This window comes from Pinus tabuliformis, chromosome 1_2 (assembly GCF_031772625.1).
Source record: "Pinus tabuliformis cultivar Carrire ecotype Pingquan chromosome 1_2, CPIR1, whole genome shotgun sequence".
In the NCBI taxonomy this organism is placed as follows: Eukaryota; Viridiplantae; Streptophyta; class Pinopsida; order Pinales; family Pinaceae; genus Pinus; species Pinus tabuliformis.
This window is the reverse complement of record NC_142298.1, coordinates 565534002-565550009: the sequence shown is the minus strand read 5'-3', so window position 1 is coordinate 565550009 and position 16008 is coordinate 565534002. Positions and strand designations below refer to the sequence as shown.

Genomic DNA, 16008 nt, shown 5'->3' with positions numbered 1-16008 from the left:
TGCTCAACACGTTACAGATCATCAACTGAAGGAAACAGAAACAAGCACACAAATGACACCGTTATTTTGGGCTAATGTCCCCAGAAAAACCCAATACGGAAAAACCAGTAAAACTATCTGAGGGTTTGATTTATTAAGCAGTTTCAGAATACAATCTAGGTGCCAAATCCAGCTCAACCAATAGAGAAAAATCTCTGCAGTAGTACCTCTCTTTCGGAGACAGATGCTCCGGCTGAAACCCCGGATAAACTATAACAGCTCCTCAACTCCAATCTGTCCCACAAAAAACTCCAGCGTCAACCTCTACGGACTGTGTCAGCCTCTTCTACCCTCTGCGTCAGCTTTCCCTGCAGTTCTGGCAGTTCCCGACAGTTCTGGCTGTTCCCGGCGGTTTCGGCTTTTAACCTCTGCTTCAGCGTTCCCAGTAGTTCTTGCAGTTCCGGCTTCTGCATTCACTGCCCCTCAGCTGCAACTCCAAATCACTCTCTCAACTTTCTCAAAAAACTCAACCCCAGAAAGTCGAAATCTTGATCTCTTGGTGTGTTCTCCAAGTGACCCTCAAGCCTCCTCTTATACTTTTTTCGTTGACAATTCAACGGTCGAGATTAAATCCCTAATCAACGGCTAAGATTAGATCTAGCTTGGTCCATGACTTTGGGACCATTCTAACACAGTTTTATATTAATTCACATTAATGTTTTAATTTCCCTAAGTTTAGACTTAGGGACTCCACTAAAAATATTAATTATTTTAATATCTCCCAAACTGTTTAAAATTTGCCTAAACCCTTTCTGGGTATTGCAGATCTCATGTGTCTTAGCCTCTCCACCAATTTTCGTGGCTAGAGCACATCCGATGCTACCCCAAATCAACACACCCTCTTAGCGAGGACTGTGCTCTAGTAATACTCCTCATTGAGCATCACTTTGATCATCTAGCATTGGTCCCTGTGTTGATGCTAGGCCTGCTGCCCAATATCCTCTGCATTGCTACATCCTGTACTGCTACCCATGGCCCTGCCATTGCCACTGTTGCATCCATACTGCAACTCCCTCTGCATCTGTGTTGCTGCCCATGGCCCTGCCACTACCACTGCTGCATTCAGACTACAACTCCCTTTGCATTCGTGTTGCTGCCCATGGCCCTGCCACTACCACTGTTGCATCTGCACTGCAACACCCCTCATCATGTTGCCCATAGCACTACCACTACTACCTGTTGCACTGCAACTCAGTTATTGAGAAGTAAATAACTGATCTTCCAACTCTGACATCTTCGTTACGCTAGAAACACTCTTGATATTGAAGCTCCCTCTGTCACTGACAAGTGCTCCCTCTCTAACCTTTGCACTGTTGCAACAACTCCATGCATCCCGCACCACTGCACACCTCTTTGTGCCATCCTGCATTGGTGCAACACTCACGTGCCTCTCACACTATCTTGGGAAACCTGCATTGTAGCTTCCTTTATCGCTTCATCTGCATCTGTCTCTACTAACATCCCCAGTACTACTATTCCTCTTTGGGTCTCTCGTAGCAAGGTCTAATCCAAAAGGTTGGGTACCTTGAAGATCCTACCCCTCATCGCCCGTAGTCCCCCTGACTACAGCTCGATGTCTCCCCGCTTCTTCTGAAGTGGCACATGAGCACTCATGGCACGCATAATAGAAAGGATCCTGACCTTCCAGATGACAAAGTTGGATGCCTCATCCAACCTGTCCTGATCCCTTAGCCCATTCATGGCCATCTCTCAGCTCTTCTTGTTGACTCCTCCGAGTCTATCTACTTCCCGCCTGGAAGTTCTCTGTTCGGCCCCTGCTGAGTCTACTTCCCGTTTGGAAGTTCTCTATTCGACTCTTGTTGAGTTTCTCCACTTCCTGTCTGAAAGTTCTCGTTCGACTCCTACTGAGTCTCTCTACTTCCCTTCTGGTAGTTTTCGGTTAGACCTCTGTTGAATCTCTCCACTTCCCGTTTGGAAGTTATCGGTTCGACTCTTGCCAAGTCTCTCTACTTTTCATCTGGAACTTCTCTTCTGAACTCCCTCTCAGTGCCTATTTCCCACCTGGAAATCCTTCTGCCAACGTCAAGTTGCCCTTCTCCAATTGTTTGTGCAACAGCAACACTGATCCGGATTCCCTAGCTAGAAATCTGCCTCGACGGCAACTTGCTCTACCTTGGCCTTACGCTATTAGGTACTGTTCTGACTACAGTACCCCACCAGGTCCACTCTACAACTTACCCACAGCCTCCTAAACCCCAACAAACTGAAAGTTAAAGCTCCTTGACTTTGCGCAATCCCGACACCGGCAAATTAGCATCCTCAGCCAACTGCGTCAGCCCTCCTAGCCTCTGCGTGACCTTGCCTTTGCCTCCCTCAGCCTTTTCCTAGCTCAATCTTGATGACGCAGGCACTGCGTCACCCATTTCTTGCTGCTACTCTGTTAGGAACAACTTTTGTCACTCGGGACAACTGTTTTCTGTTGTTGTTGCTCTGTTCGACTGATGTCCTCAGTTCTCCTGTGATCTACAACCACACTCTGATACCATGTTGAAGTTTCTAAGTCTAACAGTTAAAAACCGTCAATGTACTTTCTAATTTATTCCTTCCTACTTGTTCTGATTAATTAACAAGTTATTTACCATGTAAATATTTAAAATAAACACAAGTACATATTCAACACATTACAGATCATCAACTGAAGGAAACAAAAACAAACACATAAATGACACCATTATTTTTGGACTAATGCCCATGGAAAAACCTAATGCAGGAAAACGATGTAGCTATCTAAGGGTTTGATTTATTAAGCAGTTTCAGAATACAATCTAGGTGCCAAATTCGGCTCACCCAATAGAGAAAATTCTTGGCAGTAGTACCTCTCCTTCAGAGACAGCTGCTTTCGCTGAAACCCCAGATAAACACTCCGACAGCTCGTCAACTCCAATCTGCCTCACGAAAAACCCAACGTCAACCTCTAGAGACTGTGGCAGCTTCTTCTACCCTCTGCGTCAGCTTTCCCGACAATTCCAACAGTTCTCGGCAGTTTCGGCTATTCTCGACAATTCCTGCTTCTGTCCTTTGCATTGGCTTTCTTAACAGTTCCCAGCGGTGTCGGCTTCTACCCTCTGCATCAACTTCCCTAGCAATTCCGGCAGTTCCCAGCAATTCTGGCTTTTGCATTCACTGCCCCTCAGCTACAATTCCAGATCACTCTCTCAACTTTCTCAACAAACTCAGCCCCAGGAAATCGAAATCTTGATCTCTTGGTGTATTCTCCAAGTGACCCTCAAGCCTCCTCTTACTTTCCTCGTTTTGACAATTCAACGGCCGAGATTAAGTCCCTAATCAATGGCTAAGATAATATCTGACTTGATCCATGACTTTTGGACCATTCTAGCACAGTTTTATATTAATTCACATTAATATTTTAATTTCCCTAAGTTTAGACTTAGGGACTCCATTAAAAATATTAATTATTTTAATATCTCCCAAACTGTTTCGAATCTGCCCAACCCTTTCCGGGTATTGGAGATCTCATGTGCCTTAGCCACTCCACCAATTTTCGTGGCTAGAGCACATCTGATACTACCCCAAATCAACACTTTCAACTTTAATTTTTTTTCTTATATTTATCTTATTTGTTGTAAATGCATGGTGGAAAAGCTATGGTGGCAGAGTACTCAATCTCCAAAGGCTTGCCATTCAAGTGCTCAACCAATCTTGTAGCTCCTCGGAATGCGGGTGCAACTGGAGTCTATTTGAAAAAATACACACCAAGAAACGCAACAAGTTAAAATATTCCAACAAATTTTTTGAATTCATTAAATAATATTTTTTATAATTATTAATTTATAATTTATTAATTTATGACCTTCATACAAGTTGGAGTCCCAACAACTTAATGACATGGTCTACATCTACTACAATCTTCGATTGTGGATGATGCAACTTGGGAGGACACCTGATGTGGAGACCATCTCATTAGATGGAATTGACACCACTGTTGCATGGAGGTTTCAAGCCGAGAGGCTTATCACGGAGTCAACCCTTGATTGGTTAGAACAGGAGGTAGTGGAGGAGGTGGAGTAGGAGGTGACACAACCTACTTGTCACCAGTAGAAGACGTGGTCTACCTCCTATAGCTCTTGGTTCTTCAGCTTCTAGAGCACAACAAATTCCACTACCAGCCCCACCGCCTTCTCATTTAAAAAGAAAGTTGTTACATTTTCTCGCCAAAAAGGCAGAGAAAATCAATAGTATTAGTTATTTTGTTCATTTCTTTATATATGACATTATGACTCATCCTATGAGATACATTATTATATTTTTTGTTGATATTTTGACGTTGAGTTGGGACTCGAGACTTAGTATTTAAGACATTTAGAACATGATTCACTTTTATGTGTGATGTAGCACTACACATGATATTACACATCTTATATATTAGTTCTTTTTTCATATTTATGTGTCAATGCATTTATTTTATGTTGTAAATGCTTTAGATATTAAAAAAATGTATTTGCCAATTTTTTGCGATTTTTCTTATTTTTTCAGATTTCGGATCTTCGCTGATTTAATCCGGATTGCGATGTTTGCAACATTGTTTGTTATAGATTTGTTAATGTGAATAGTTGGAGCATTGCACCAATAGTAAAAAACAAGTTGATTGAGAGGTTGCGTCCAGTGTAAAGGATGTTGTGTGGGAAAAACACAAGGGGATATATACGAGAAATAGAAGGGTTGACATGCCGATCTCCAAATTCAAAGGTACTTCCACAAATGTTATTGTTGCAAAAAAAATCGTTGTTTATGATAAGCAGATCGCTATGCTCTTGGTTGATTGTGACCTAATTTGTCATTCTTTCGGTATATACATTATCAAATTTTGCAACAAAAATGATAAAGGTTATTGGAAAGTAACAACTATCAATCTAATGAAATTTCAACCCATCTAAATTATCATAATGCAAGGTCTAGCCAAAATTTGTGGAGGCTAGCCAATCTGATCGTGATCTAATGTGACGATGGTAGCATGTTAGCTAGCTAGCAAGGTTCAATTAATTTCTCTAAAGGCATGTTTCCAACAGTGGGGCATAAGTGCATATCCTAGGGACTTTGAAGGAATAGTAACCCCTTGTTATAGCAACTTAGCCAAAAATGGTTTTAGCACGGTATGAGAAAGCGAGCTGTGTGTTTCGTAGCACAACGACATGGAATGTTGTGATTCACCCTTTTGAGGCACGGGGCATGCTTACAAATGCAAGTCCACTGTATGAAGCATCCACGATATTTTTGACAAATGATGCAAAATCAAACTGCACATCTCCTTTAGGGAAACTTCGAGTGGCAAATTTTAGCTTTCAAAGAAGAAATCCCATCTCCTCTAGCTCTGCTCGTTCCCATTGCAGGACGACGCAGATCTACTTGAAAAATTAAGTAGACGACCATTTCCATGTCCATCTCCTGTCAAATAATATGATACAGCACTAGACAAAACATTAAAAACAAAAATGCATAGATGACCCCTAGGGCCATTGCTTTAATCAGTTTTAGCTTTCAAAAAAGAAATTCCATCTCCTCTATCTCTGTTGGTTCCGACTGCAGGATGACACAAATCTACCTAAAAACAGTAGACGGCCGCTTCCATCTATATCTCCTCTCAACATGATATTGGCACAACACTATACAAGAGATTAAGAATAATCTACAACTCTAGCAAAAATCAACAAGTTCACTAGACTGTGCATTGGACTGAGGGATAGTTAATTGTTGGCAACCCCAATTTAATAAAGGACAAGGACCATCAGGGGCTTGCTGCACACGTCCCCCCTTTGCACAACTTCGGCAGCGTTTCCCATGAGTAATAAGAAGGCAATTAAGATCAAATTTGAGATCATTTGGGATGCGACTATTTAGGTGCAGATATGCCTTCTCCCTGTTTGCTTCTTCAGGTAACCAACCAAGAGACTTTGTTATCCGATACACCTGCATGCAAGTAGCTCCCCAGATTAAAAAGTAGAGTCTTACAAACAGTGGATGCAACAAAGCAATATAAAAGTAATTGGGGTTTTAAAATGTCCTTTCAAAAGGCCAGCTAAACAGAATAACTCATGATTTGTTTGGTCAACAAGAATACTCACATGAGTGTCTACGGGGAAGTCATCTTGGTTCAGATGAAACATCAATACGCATGCCACCTGTAGATATAAAACATTAGCTAAAGAAAACACAGGACTATAACAAATTACTCTCAGAAAAATGACATAAATTAAAAATACTATCATGACAATTCCCACTAGCATATCAGACCGTGAAAGAATTTGGTTTTTCTTGTCTGAATTTTGGTACGAATTTGAATTGAACTGAATTTTTGTCAGGTTCGAATTCAATATGATCGACATATCATTGACCATATCATATCAAATTGAATCTGTACCATACAAGTCACCCTGTACCATACAACAAAAACAAACCTAAACCCTAACTTGTTACAGAAAATAAATAAATAAAATCAAGGGAACTAGAAACAAATATTTTTTTGTTTCATTTCGAGGGGCTTCATTTGTCGACAAAAAGCATTTAACACAAAGTTTCCATGTTAATGATGTTGCAACTTGCTTTCAAGTTTCAAGGAAGAGTCGATGTTATTTAGCTTTGAATTTTTAGATTATATTTTTTTATTTTCTAAAATTTTGAAGAATTTGCATTTTTTATTAGTGATTTACACTCTTGTATTTTTTCTGTATTGAAACTTTCCGGTACTGTTTCTTGTAATGTACCATATATCTGAATCCAAATATAGATCCTGGAGTTTTTTTCACATTGTATCATATCCGAATCAAAATCCAAAAATAGATCCAGAGCAGTTTTTTCCGTTGTGTACCATCTCTGAATTCAAATATAGCCAGGAATCCACCATATACAAATTCCTATATGATTTAGAATAGTATCTGAATCTGAATCCACCAATTTACATTTTATGTTTCGAGGGTCATCATGCTAACACCTAGAAGACTGAGGAATGTGTAGTGTAAAAAATGGTTCTCAGTTTATTTTTATGTATGTTAACTTTTATGTTCCCTGACTAGACTTGAAGTATGTATGGCCTAGCCACCATTAGTTACAGATGGGCATGTCTAACCCGATTGTGGCTCAGCAACATTGAGAGACTTTACGGTTTAAAGACAAAGCGCTGCCTTCCATATGCAGTGGGCCTCCAATAGCCTCGTTTTACCCAAGAATTTGGAAATAGAGTCATTCTATGAACTTTGAGATCTTAGCATTCTGGCAAAGCCACACCATATGGAAATGTTCTTGCCCTTTTCCATAATCATGTTAAAGTTGACAGTAAAAGAAAATCAAAAGTTAATGAGAAAAATAATCAATAATTAACTTCCTTTTGTACAGCAAACCTCCTTTTGTCCCTTTGCCTTCGGTGCCTAGTCTGAGTATATATTCCACCAAAATTTCCCTACACTTGAAAGTTGCACCCTGCTTCATCCTTTCGAAACTCATCCCAACACTTGATTGCTTAAGCCCATTTTGACCCATGAGATCATTGCAAAATTATTTTGGACAAAACGAAAGAAATCAAACCGCCAAATTTGAAAGGGGATAGAGAAGACACTAAGGTTGGTCAAAATTGACAGTGCGGGAGAATCAATAATACAATATTCAATAAAAGCTGAACATTATCAATAGTCAACTTCCTTTTGGACAGAGGAGGCGCAATGCATATAGAGAACTTTGGCTTAGATGCCTGGGTCTAGGGGGTAGCTATTCCAACAAACTTGCCCAAGACTTGCACTCTATCTTAACCTTGCGATCGAGCAGATCATTGTGAGAGTGGAACCCTGGTGGATAGCTATCAACCTCGCCAGAGAACCAACACTCCACAGCTTGAATGAATTTGACAATTGCAAACTACTCCAAAAACCTTTTTTGTATGCAAACATTTTTTTGAGTTAATGGACGTGTATAATGGTACGAAAACATTGGTGGTCTTCAGATGATAGGAATTCATTTAACAAGGCATTTTGGAATGCTGCTGTATATATCAGAATTTCAGAAAACTACAAATACTACAAAAGGGGCCTGCATTTCAGCATAGGGGTAAATTATAACCATGCAGGTCTGGGAGTTAAGCCTGGCTTGGCCTTGAGGCCATCCCATTATCAATACCAAAAACAACAGATTTTAATTTCATGCAAAACTTCCTACCCAATGCACAATTACGGAATTACACCGGCCAGATTATTCAAAAAACAGCAAGGCATTTTGAAAACATTTGCTTCTTTAAATTGATCATAAACAAAAACAAAGGCCGGGAATCCAACATACCCCAGACATTAATCGAATTCATTCAGCATTTAGCTACACATGTTTGGCTTAAATATTAGAACCAGAGTTTTTATGCAAGAGAAATCACCGTTTTGGGGCCAACTCCTTTGAAACGATAAAGCTCCGCTTTGATCTTGTCTACAGGCATGTTACGCAAATGCTCCAGAGATAACTTTCCCCGCTCTTTCAACAGGGTGTCTAAAATATTCCGGATTCTGGAAGCTTTTGTTTCGGCTAAGCCACCACACCTAATGGCGTCCTCTACAGCCTTTGAATCTGCCTTGAGGACCTGCAAACAAAATAAAGCAGTCGTCATCATTAATGCTGGATAAAATTACAGGAAATGGCCACTGTGAAATTGTGCTGCAAATTATTGAAGAAAAGCAGAAGCACTTACTTCCTCCCAGCTTTGGAATCTGGCCTTAAGTGAAACGAAAGCTCGTCTCGAATTTGCCTCAGCGGTACTCTGTGACAACAGGGTGCTTATCAAAGAATCCAACATTGTTTCTTGCGCTTCAGAAGGGGCAACCGAATGAATAGTTTCAGGTCCCTGTTTTTCAAAGGAGGAAATCCTTCCATTGCTATCTTCGACCTTTACACTTTCTGCCCCATTTTTCTGATCCAAAAGCAATAGATGCCGCCGTGTAGTTGCTGCTACCACAACTTTATCATTTAATTTTGGCCTAAACCTGGCAAATTCTTTTGGAAAACCGTGCAAGTCAAGCAGCTGATCTCTGATTCTTCTACATTCTTCCGGACTGGGCCGGCTAAAATTAGGGTAAGGTCCGTTACTTTCAATCACAAGACTTGTTTCCTCCAAATCTGTACGGAGCTCCACCCTTGGACTTTCTAAACATACAGGATTCTCCCTCGCTGATGAAGCTGCAATCCCTTCGGCTAATGCTGCACTGCATTTCTCAAATTCACTAATGGGTTCATTTCTATGCCCTTTTTTCTCAAAATCTTGACTACCAGGTCCATTTCTATCGCCTTTAAGCAAATCGTTATGACATTTCGCAAAAAGTTCACTAACAAGCCCATTTCCATGGTCTTTAACTAGATCTTTACTGCGTTTCTCAAGATTTTCATCAACAGGTTTATTTCCATGGACTTTAACTAAATCTCTAACGCATTTTTCAATCTTTTCATTATTTTCATGGTCTTTAACCAAAACTCTACTGCATTTCTTAATATCTTCGATAATATTCTCATTTCCAAGGTCTGTCACTAGATCTTTACTGCATTTCTTGAAACATGGATCGATAGCTCCATTTGCAAGTTCTTCATTTATATTTTTACTGAATTTGTGATTTTTTTTACCAAACATGTGATTTAGACAACTCTGCTTTGCTTTTTTTCTGATTTCCCTGAAATCTTTAGCATTTAATTGCCCTTCGCTCAAAACATCACTAGATTTCTTGATCTGCGGCAAAGATCCTCCGCTGTCCGCTAAATTTAGCCGTCTTTTTGCTCTAACAACCTCATCGTTCGGCTTGAGATCCTTACCTTGTTTGAAAACCTTCACAGGAGTAGAAATCTCGTCGGCGGAATGCAATCTTTTCCTCGGCCTGTCTTTCTCTTGTTTCACGGCGAGAACTCCGCGTAGCACCGACTCCAAATCGCGGAAAATGGCGTCCCTGGACCGAAATTGCTCGTCCGAGCGCCGATTTGCCTCAAAATTGAGCCTTCTCTTGATTCTGGGGTTGGTGAGTCCGTTCTTGGCAGGATTCCGATGCAGAACAGCTGTTTTCGTCTCCATTTCGGGGCTTCCTCTGTTGTTGCTGCAATAATCTGAACTGTAACCTTCCTCTTCGTCATCCCGCGAATCCATGGATGACAAAAACGAGTCCATCGATCAAGATTTTGTTCGGAAAGAGAGAGCTATTAGGGTGGACAGAGAGGAATAGCATGCAACGCATTCATTTGTGCGTCGACACATGATACAATAAGATGGAGTGCCAGCTCCGCCCGATGCTTCCCCGCTGCTTGCAGAAATGGCGCGAAAGAGCTGTCTATCTCTGATTGGTAAACGGGCCCACGGAGTAGTCCGTCCCACCTGTATCGTACGGGGAGAAGAACGGACAGACTTAAAGAAACGGTGTTAAACAGACAGTTTTCGGTGTGCATAAATGTCTATTATTTTTAATATATTTTAGATTAAAATATTTGTTGTTAGTTTCATTGATTTAACTTACATGAAAATAATCAATTTATTTAATATATAAAATTAAATTTTTATTTAATAAATAAAATTAAAATTTTAAATATATTATTTTATGGTTTTTTAAGATCATCTTTAAAAAAATTCTAAAGAAATTGGTTAAAAATGAGGTAATTTTTACCATTGCACAAAGGTTTTTTTATAAAAATCCATAGAAAGGGAGTTTTTAATAATTTTGTATAAATAATAGAGATATAAATGATAATAGTTTTATAAAAACATCTTTATATATTTTGATGGAAGTATTTATCAATGATCTCATAAAATTAATGGATGATTAATGATTTAAATTAAAATGAAATATTTCAATTTTAGTAAGATTTTCTATATTTGTTGGATTGTGATGGAAATTTTAAAGTTTTATGAAGTTGTTTTATTTTTGGGGATTTTCAATTTCAAGATTCTTCTTTTTATTGGAAGTTCCCTTATTCTAGTGCCATCACTATAAATGTGTTAAACTATGGGTGATTTCTTTTGTAACAAGGTTCTTCCCTCCTCCAATGTGATGCCATTGCTTCAAATTTCTTGAGCTTTTTGGTCTTTGTGAGGCCACTCTCATGGATACCCTTTGTTTTTACAAGTGAAAGTCGCTAATTTTATCTTTACACTCGTGGCCAAAATTCAAGATTGACTAGGAATCCCTTCCCTCTTAATGCAACTCCTACATGGAGTTAGGAAATATTAGGAAGGGATTTTGCTCAAAGATTATGGCATAGCCAAGGACGCCTTATTCCTAATAGTCTACAAATTGAACAACGAAGCCAAAGGTTGGGGTGCACCCTCTTCCTCTCAGTCACGATCCTTTAAGGATGCTCTAAAGCCAGGGATCTCGCAACCAACTCCCAAATATCTCTCAGGGCCAACCTTCATTGTAGAACAAACAGAAGATATTCCAAATCTATAGGTGGAAGACTCTCAATCCGGATCTTTTTTTCTTGGCCTATGAGTGAAATGTCATAATTTGTTGTTTTAATGAGCGTTGACCATCAATATTTGTGCTCTAGGAATGAGTGCATCAAACTTGGTCCCTAAATATGGATATGTATTTTTGTTCGAAGGGCTTCTTTGTGGTTTATTTTAAAAATCGAGAGGATCATCAAAGAGTTTTTTATCAAGTACTCTGGTTTGGGGGTTGCTTTGTGCTCTCCTTTCAGCCATGGTTTCCTAAATTCAACCCTTTATCCATGACAACTCTAGCCACTCCAATTTGGGTAATACTTCCTAATATGCCCATTCATTTGTTAACTTTGGATATCTTAGTTTATATAGGAAACTCACTACTTTATTTTATTAAGATAGATACAAACATGCTTGGGAGGCGTATTAAACCTTTGCACGCATTTGTGTCGAAATTGATCTCAACAAAGGGTTGCTTGACAGGATTCTCATTAATTGGAATGGCTTAACCATTTTGCAACTAGTGGATTACAAAAGCACAACTTTTCGTTGTAGCTCCTATCAATAGCGAAGTTAGCTCTAAAATGCTTGCCTCTTTTCTAAAAGGTATTCTCACCCCCTTGATGCCAATAAAAATAGTCAAGAATGGAAAGATCCAAAAGGATCTAAGAATTCCTCAACTCACAAGCAAGACAACATGCAACAACAAAAAGTAGATGAAACCAATCTTGTCCTTCGGCCTTAGCTTAGCCCCACATAGTGCCATCTCATCCCATAAATTATGGGGCCCGTCGTCCTCCTCCTCCACCTCCCCACTCTCGTCCAAATCCTTCGAATGGAGAAGGAAGAAATACAACCATGATCTTGGCTTCATCCATGAGTGGGCATAAACATCTTCATGAATTAGATCATTGGGACAGTGATAAGGAAGTAGCCACTATTACAGACCTGCTAGAAATGACAATGCCTCAAGGAAATGTAGCCATTGTCTCCACCTCATTACTCCTGACAACTTCTTGGTATGGATTGATGTCTGCAAGAAAAATGGAAGGAAAGACCTTTGGAAAACCCCATGGTCATTTTTGGCCTCAAAGACTAGAATATCAGCGTATGTATTTCATATTTCAATCTATGGTTATCTTGTCTTCTTGTTTTGGATTTGGTCGGGTTTCCCCAGTGACTGACCAATCTAAACTTCTCAGTTTTTCATGTAATCTCCTATTTAGAAGGTAATATAATTTGTACTACACAAAAAAATCAAATATCCCCAAATGACTTAGTATTTTATCATTTCATGTTTATTATGTGAAGTGATATTCTCTTTATTTATGGAAACAAACACTAAGTTTCGTTTTTCTTTTTTTTAACAGAATAAGTAAATTGTTGGGATTATTTAAGGGAGATTTAGCTTCAAAGTTGACTGGTTGCCATTATAATTTTTGGGATAATGGCAATAACATAACATGTAGCAAAAACTTATGAACTTATAACTTAGTAAAAGTTGAGGTATCTCAACGCCCATTAAGGATCTAGGGGTCATCTACACTTCTAGCCTAATCATAACATGCTAACATATCTCTTTGCAAAATTTGAATTTGGATAGAAAGAAAAACAAACCACACTCCCAACTACCAAAACTAAAACTCGAAGCTTTTAAAATTATTATCATCCATTAAAAAGTAAATTACTTATATTTAATGTAATAGGATTGGCTCTTCTTTAAATTCCACATACATGGTTGTAGTGTTCATGTTTGTTGTTTGTTTCCATTTTATTTGCTTTAGGTTAATGGTGTATTTTTTATGGAAGATTAGATTATTATTGATTAAGAGTTTTTTTATTAAATATTTTTTTTACTTGAGGTTTGAATGTATTTAATATTATTATTATTATTTTTCTAAGCATCAAGGAATGCTTATTATTTAAAATGTTATTAAAGTTTTTTAGTTTTTTATTTTTTTTAATAAAGTTTTAGGTGTTGTGGCTTCATTGTACCGTAAAAGTTGACATCTTTTAATAAGGATTTAAGGGTTATGGCTTCATAGTATAATGACATAAGTTTTTTATTTGTGTTTGGTTTATAGATTGTATTTTGTATTGGAAAATTGTGTTGCTATTCACAAGAATTAAAAATTCTTATGTGAAAATTGTAATTTATATCTTTAATGTTATTGAAATAATCTTTTAATATTGAATTAAGGAAAACTATTTTATAAAAAAATGATAACTCAATTCGGGAAATTAAGACATGCATTGATTTTTTGCAAGCATATTCAAATTAAAATCTAGGCTAACACTAGATTTGTGGAATTGAAACAAAAATGGAAGAGAGGATAAATAGATTTGTGCAAACGAAGAACTCTACATTTTCTTGTATTAAAGATCAACTTAAATAGGAATACAAAATTGATATGTGCTTTGATTGTGTTAACATATTTAGAGATTGATCATCTTTGATTATGTTAAATAGGGAGGAGATCTTTGTTTTAATAATAATAATGCATGTTTATGTATTTATGCTCATTTAATCCCCCGGAGCTTCCTCAAGCCATACAATTCTCTTCTTGAGCTACATGTTTTTTCCTTTGGCTTAAACTTTCTTCCATGTGAGGCAAACTTACATATTAATTCATCCCTTGTTAAGTTACAAGTGTCGTCATTTGTGTTTGACTCACTTATACTGTTTAGTTGTTGGCATTTGTTGGTTGGAGTGTTGTACCATGTAGGAGAAATACAAGTGTTGTAGACCAAAATGTTGATATTCGGTGTGGCTCCCAATTGGATAATGCTATAAAGGAGGTGTGTTGTTGGTGTAGGGGTTGAAGAATGTATTGTTATCATTGTGATGTTGCTACCTAATATGGGGAGTGTCTATGTTATGCCTATGGAATTTCTTAAATAAATGTCCAACACCAATGTTTCTCATGAGTAGCAAAATGAATTGGAAGAAGAATTCCCAAGGGTTGGTTGTCTATTTTATTTTCCTATGTTGGGATCTATAGCCTCGTGGTCCCATCAAAGGTATATGTAGTGGTGTTGTGTGTGAAGATGGTTAAGAAGATGTTGAGTACAACATGTGCTAACAATTTCAAAATTTGTTGTGATTTTCACATGATTCTAGTTTGTTATCTTTGAGATTATATGTTTGCCACAAAGACTAATGGTATTCCATAGATCCATGATTCTAGTGCTTCTAAATGATAGGGATGGGGGTGAGGTGCGGTGGGGAGGCCAAGGGAATGCACTAGACTTTGTAATATTATATTATTTTTCTTTCCATTAAAAAAAATTGCAACAACCATACAAATTTTAATTTGGCAATTATTGTTAATTAATAATTTGTGAGAGGTAATGGACTCATGTTAAGGTGAAAGACTAAGTTGGGATCAATAGTTGTAGGTTGTTTGTTGCAATTAGATTAGATTGTTTGCAGTGGTTATTTTGGAATTGCAAAGGTCCCAAAATTATTTAGATGAATGAGTTCAAGTCTTATATAAATGACAATATTGGCCTAGCTTCTTAGTAGGGTTAGGTGATTATGAAGGATGATCCCAAAAGGTAGGTTTGGAGTTTAACTTATGTTTGGTAGCTACTACATGACATAATGCTTGATTTAGATACATAGTTTCAATCATATCTATTTCATCTTTTAAATGAGGTAATAAACCAAAGCTAAATTTAGCCACAAGTACCTAATCTAGATCCTATATTGGTATTTGTAGGTACAACTTTGAAAATATCTTGATCAATCCAATGGTTCTTACATGGGTAAGTGGTTCTTAGTATCTAATTAATATGAATGAAATGGAGATGTGTCGATGCATTTTGCCAAAGATTATATGGTTGTGACCATATGTTGTAGATATTTAGTGTTACTAAGCATGTACTCTCTCTTCAATTCATGATTGAGAGATGGATTTTTATGTGGATACTTTGTAAGGATTATGTTAGTTTCTTATATTGGGAGTGTGGAATAGGTTGCAGCGTGATGAAACTAGGGGTGATTAAGGTATGATGGGGAAGTAAAACATGTTGGGAATGTGATAGGGATATATTTTGATGGTGTGACATGGGAGAGAATGTGAAGTGGTGTCCATCTTGGTTTCATCAACTTGAGTTTTTGTAGGAAAGATATTTCTTTGCAGTGTTGTCCACTAAAAATTATCCACAAGAATTTTTGAAACAAAGTAGAAAAGCTTGGGAAAATGCATAGAGAGTAGATATACTAATAGCTCTTCATGGTAGTGCATGATTAGCAACATGAAAATGCTATATGTTAAGGCAAACTTGATTTGCATTGCTATAGACATGATTGTTGAGACATGTATGCCTTAAAAAAAGAGTAAGAAGTAGGGAGGATAATTGAATGTTTGTCTTAAAAAATTGTGAGAACTGGGGAGGATAACATAAGTCCAACACCCTACGATAAGTAATATTTATTGTTGGTGGAGGTGTGGATACCCTAGTAATAGATATGTAGTAGAGAGGAGGTTCATAGTCACAACAAACTCCTCGAGAAAAATAAAATAAAATTTGATGGAGGTTCAAAC

General features: G+C 37.8%; 1 protein-coding gene across 1 annotated transcript; it reads right to left on the bottom strand.

Moving 5' to 3' along the window:
- Window positions 1–5498: 5498 nt before the first annotated feature.
- LOC149206863 (DNA glycosylase superfamily protein) lies at window positions 5499–10320 on the bottom strand. The gene is made up of 4 exons (XM_089395610.1): window positions 8738–10320; window positions 8429–8629; window positions 6141–6197; window positions 5499–5985 (listed from the first exon to the last, which is right to left on the bottom strand). The coding sequence occupies exons 1-4, from the start codon at window positions 10190–10192 to the stop codon at window positions 5713–5715; spliced, it is 1986 nt and encodes a 661-aa protein (XP_089251736.1). The 5' UTR covers window positions 10193–10320; the 3' UTR covers window positions 5499–5712.
- Between the last annotated feature and the right edge of the window lie 5688 nt (window positions 10321–16008).

What these genes read in the sequence shown, in the direction of transcription:
- LOC149206863 (XM_089395610.1), bottom strand. Translation starts at nt 10,192, where the DNA reads ATGGACTCGTTTTTGTCATCCATGGATTCGCGGGATGACGAAGAGGAA. An exon ending in GATTCCAAAGCTGGGAGGAA is followed by an intron (nt 8,630 to 8,737) that starts GTAAGTGCTTCT and finishes TTTTGTTTGCAG; the next exon opens with GTCCTCAAGGCAGATTCAAA. An exon ending in AAGGAGTTGGCCCCAAAACG is followed by an intron (nt 6,198 to 8,428) that starts GTGATTTCTCTT and finishes TTATATCTACAG; the next exon opens with GTGGCATGCGTATTGATGTT.